Source organism: Zea mays, chromosome 1 (genome assembly GCF_902167145.1).
Source record: "Zea mays cultivar B73 chromosome 1, Zm-B73-REFERENCE-NAM-5.0, whole genome shotgun sequence".
NCBI classification, from domain to species: Eukaryota; Viridiplantae; Streptophyta; class Magnoliopsida; order Poales; family Poaceae; genus Zea; species Zea mays.
The window spans coordinates 205,573,197-205,577,422 of record NC_050096.1 but is presented as its reverse complement, the minus strand read 5'-3'; the positions used below and the strand labels follow the sequence as shown (position 1 = coordinate 205,577,422).

The window sequence follows — 4,226 nt, the reverse complement described above, 5'->3', positions numbered from 1 at the left end:
TTGGACCTCTTAGTCTTTACAACTATGTTGTCAATATATACCTCGATGTTGTGGCGCACTTGGTGAGTGAAACACCGGAGCATACATCGCTGATATCTCACCCGACATTTTTAAGGCAAACGATATGGAGACATAATAAAGGAGCTGAAAGGGGCGATGAAGGAGGTGTCGTGTTGATCGCTCTCCTTCGTGGTGATCTGGTGTAGGATCGTGCCGTGCCGGCCCGAACCAAGTTTCAGGTCTAGCCATGACCACGAAACCACTCAGCGTAGCTTCGCCGCGCGGCGTGACACGCCAGTCCGCGTCGGTTACGGCGTGCGGCAACGAACAATGAATCCATGATAGCGCAGCAGCGCTCGTGCTCGCGCCCCAGTTCCACTCCGATCGACCGAACCCCAACAAAATCCTCGTCCTTCGCGTCATCTCGACGCCACAACTCTCCGAGCCCCGCTCCGCAATAGACCCGTAAGACGCTGTCTCGATCCGTCCCCCTACCTCCCCCGCCGCCGACGCTCGACTCGATACATTGGAGCAGGAGGCGCCGCCGCCAAAACCCAAGCTAGGAGTGGGAGATTCCGATCCTCCGCGCGCGCGCGCGCACCATGGAGCCGGTGCCCCGGAAGCGCAAGGGCGCGCCCCCGGTGTGCTCCGCCGCCAGGTCCCTCCAAGATTTGGCCTCCCGCAAGCGCGCCTGCCGCGGCTCCGTGCCGCAGCAATCCCACTGCACCGACGCCCCCGCCCCCGCTGTGGTGATGACGGCCCCCGCGGCGAGCGGCGCGTCGGCGTCAGCGGGGGTCCTCCCGGGGCGCGGGCTCAAGCGGAAGGTGGGCTGCATCGACAACGCCACGCGGATCGGGCGGCGGAAGCGGCTGGAGAACGAGTACGACCTCGGCGAGGAGATCGGGCACGGCAAGTTCGGCTCCGTCCGCGTCTGCCGCCCCAAGGCCCGGACCCGGGGCGAGGAGGAGTTCGCCTGCAAGGCGCTGCCGAAGAACGGCGGTGACACGGCCCACCGCGAGGTGGAGATCATGCAGCACCTCTCGGGCCACCCGGGCGTCGTCACGCTCAGGGCCGTCTTTGAAGACACCGACGCCTTCTACCTCGTCATGGAGCTCTGCCACGGCGGACGGCTCCTCGATGAGGTGGCCAGGGAGGGTAAACTCTCAGAGCGCCGCGCCGCCAATGTGATCAAGGAGCTCATGGCGGTCCTCAAGTACTGCCACGAGATGGGCGTCGTGCATAGGGACGTCAAGCCGGAGAATGTTCTGCTCACCAAGTCTGGAAGGTTGAAGCTTGCAGATTTTGGATTGGCCGTGCGAGTTGCTGATGGTAAGTATCTTGAAAGATTGCGACCTATATGTTTGTCACTTCACGTGCGTCATCTATATGGGTACTGAGTAGTCGATATGATTCTGTTCTGGTATTATAGTCCTTCAAAATGCTGCCAGGTAAGTAGATCAAATTGGCGGAGAACGAGAATACTCAAATAGGAAGATTACATCAAATCCTTATGGTGTTGTAGTGGTTACTCTCTTGTCATTGTGCTCGAATTTTGCATTAGGAAGAATGGTTTATTTTGCTAATGCACACATAAACTAGGTCTTTGGCAGGGTTTTCCAGTTCATGCTGCATTTGAACATTGCCACTAGCATTTTAAAAACATTTTACATGGGATTTGAAATGTGCAAGTTGTGTTTTCAGTGCTGACTTGGTATCAGTTATTCATTCACTGTGTCATTTTGTTTTGTTAGGTGTGTCAAGAGTCGAAGTGGTGCTAACTTGGTAGTTGCAGTCGAGTTGTTGTCATCTGGAGGTAGTTGTTACTTCCACGGAGTTCTGGATATTTGGGTTCACAGCATCAATAGATTGACATCATGATGGTCAGGTAGTCAGGTCATTGTTAACGGTACATCGGTCTTGTGGTTCTAAGACATTTGTGTGACTAACTGGTTTTAAGGCCAGTGAAAATTTGCTCATCAGGAAGTGGTAAAATGTCAATTATTTTGTCAAGTATTAGCAGTTTTCTTGTGTATGTGATCAGACTAACACTGACATGTCTTTGTTTTCCTGTAAAACTATGTATGATGAAACCATGGTGTGATTGTATTGGCTGGCCTTACCCTGTTTTGTTTCAATGCATTCATTGTTGCACAAGTAATATGTTGAAACACAATTCATTGCATATGACAATTCTGATTTTTCTTTCTAGAATATTGACAGATTGTTTGATCATTATTTTCTGAGCAATAATCATGGCTATTCTTATAGTATTGCACAATACTTTTTCTTTTCGAACCCTAGTGCATTGATTCTTTAGTGAAGTTATTATAGTGATTCCAGCGGGAGAGTAGGGTGGGGAGCAGAGGGTTGATTCTGGACTGATTTCGGTGGAGATTGAATGGGGAGCAGTGAGGAGCATGTTTTTTAGATCCCACCAGAATATGTGCGCCATTTTGCTGTTTGGCTGAGGAGTGATGCTCAGGGAGAATCCGTTCTCAGGAGCTGTGCCAAATGTCGCCTTAGATTTTATGATATGACCTGACTTCTATGTTAATATCTGTTAGATCTTTATTTTATTTGAGATTACAAAGGTGGTGTTCTCTAGCTAGAAACAAAGTTGCGGCTAGGTCAAAACTAGATGATGCTCTTGAACGTGTCTTTTGACTCTGTTACTTGCTGCAGGTTTGATGTTCACTAATATGTTGTTCAACTTTGAGCAGGTCAGCAATTGACTGGTGTTGCTGGCAGCCCGGCATATCTGGCACCTGAGGTTCTACTAGGAAATTACTCCCAAAAGGTAGATGTATGGGCTGCCGGGGTGCTTCTGCATGTTCTGTTGATGGGCACTCTTCCGTTCCAAGGAAAATCTGTCGAAGCTATCTTTGATGCTATAAAGACTGCTGAACTTGACTTTCACAGCAGTCAGTGGGCATCTGTGTCACTGCTTGCTCGTGATCTCATTGGCCGAATGCTTAATCGAGAGGTCTCTTCAAGGCCCGATGCCGAAGATGTTCTCCGTAAGTTCAAGCACCCTTGTAACTTGTGCTTATATATACGATTCTCAATTTCTCATTGACTTTTCCCAATGGCTTTCAACACAGGGCACCCTTGGGTCTTATTCTACACTGATTGCCCGCAGAAAGCTGAATTCTCTAACCTATGGGGTACTAACAAAACTGCAGCTCCCATGATTCATCAGGAGATAGTCAGGTTTGGTTACTGCGAGTCTTCATCTTCAAAATCCTCAAGTGACAACTCTGAAGAGCGAGATGAATGCGGTATAGTTGACGCACTGGCGACAGCAATAACACAGGTGAGGATCTCAGAGCCCAAGAGGAGTCGGCTGTTCAGCCTACCCAACGGGTTGTTGCCACCAAGCAGGAACAGTCTCCGAACATGAAGAGGATGAATCCGTGTGTGGCTTTCTAACTTGACCTACCTAGCTCCCATCCCCATGCATGTATAAACGAGATAAACGAGCTCTGTGATTTTATAGATGGAAAATTTTCACCGTGGTTGATGTTTTGCGATTGCTAGCTCGCTGAGGCTGCAATCCTCTGTAAATATATCACTGTTGTCATCGTTTCTATACATCGATGATCACCGTAATTGATTCGATTATTTAGGTTTTTTCCTGTGGCCGTGGGTAGTGCTTGTTAAGGAATACTTATGATCGCTTCGGATTAAAGCCAGTTATTCAGACTATAAAATATAGAAAATAGTAGAAGCCGTTTTGGATTAAAGCCAAACGAAACACTTAACTATCTCTGTTTCGATTTATATGTTGTTTGGTTCTTTATATTTTATTCATCTTTTTAAAAAAAATTCAAAGTCATACTTTATTTTGGGAGGGCTTTAATTCAAAATTTTAGGTCTGTTGCAGCTTCTATCAAACACGTGCAGCTGCACGACCTCTAGTTTTTTTTTAAAAAAAAATTAAAAGCTCCACATGCTCTAGATTAAAAAAATTGAAATTAAAAGCTAGTTTCATGAAATTTTCGAAGCTCGTCAAAAAGTGCTTTAAAAACAATATTTTCTTACCTCTTATAAAGTTGTAGGAAAATTACTCGCCGCGTCACTGGTTACACGTCATAATGCTTTACTTTTATTCACTATCCGCTTCTATCCACTATCTCTCTCCTGTTTTGATTGCGTTCTTCCCAGCGGCGTTTGTTCGAGCGGCTATCTCGATATCAATGTCATGGAGGGAGATAATGACGACCGCC

At 47.5% G+C, this 4,226-nt stretch overlaps 1 protein-coding gene across 1 annotated transcript; it reads left to right on the top strand.

Moving 5' to 3' along the window:
- Positions 1-401: 401 nt before the first annotated feature.
- LOC100217162 (putative calcium-dependent protein kinase family protein) lies at positions 402-3,624 on the top strand. The gene is made up of 3 exons (NM_001143527.1): positions 402-1,329; positions 2,721-3,017; positions 3,102-3,624. The coding sequence occupies exons 1-3, from the start codon at positions 603-605 to the stop codon at positions 3,398-3,400; spliced, it is 1,323 nt and encodes a 440-aa protein (NP_001136999.1). The 5' UTR covers positions 402-602; the 3' UTR covers positions 3,401-3,624.
- Positions 3,625-4,226: the final 602 nt, after the last annotated feature.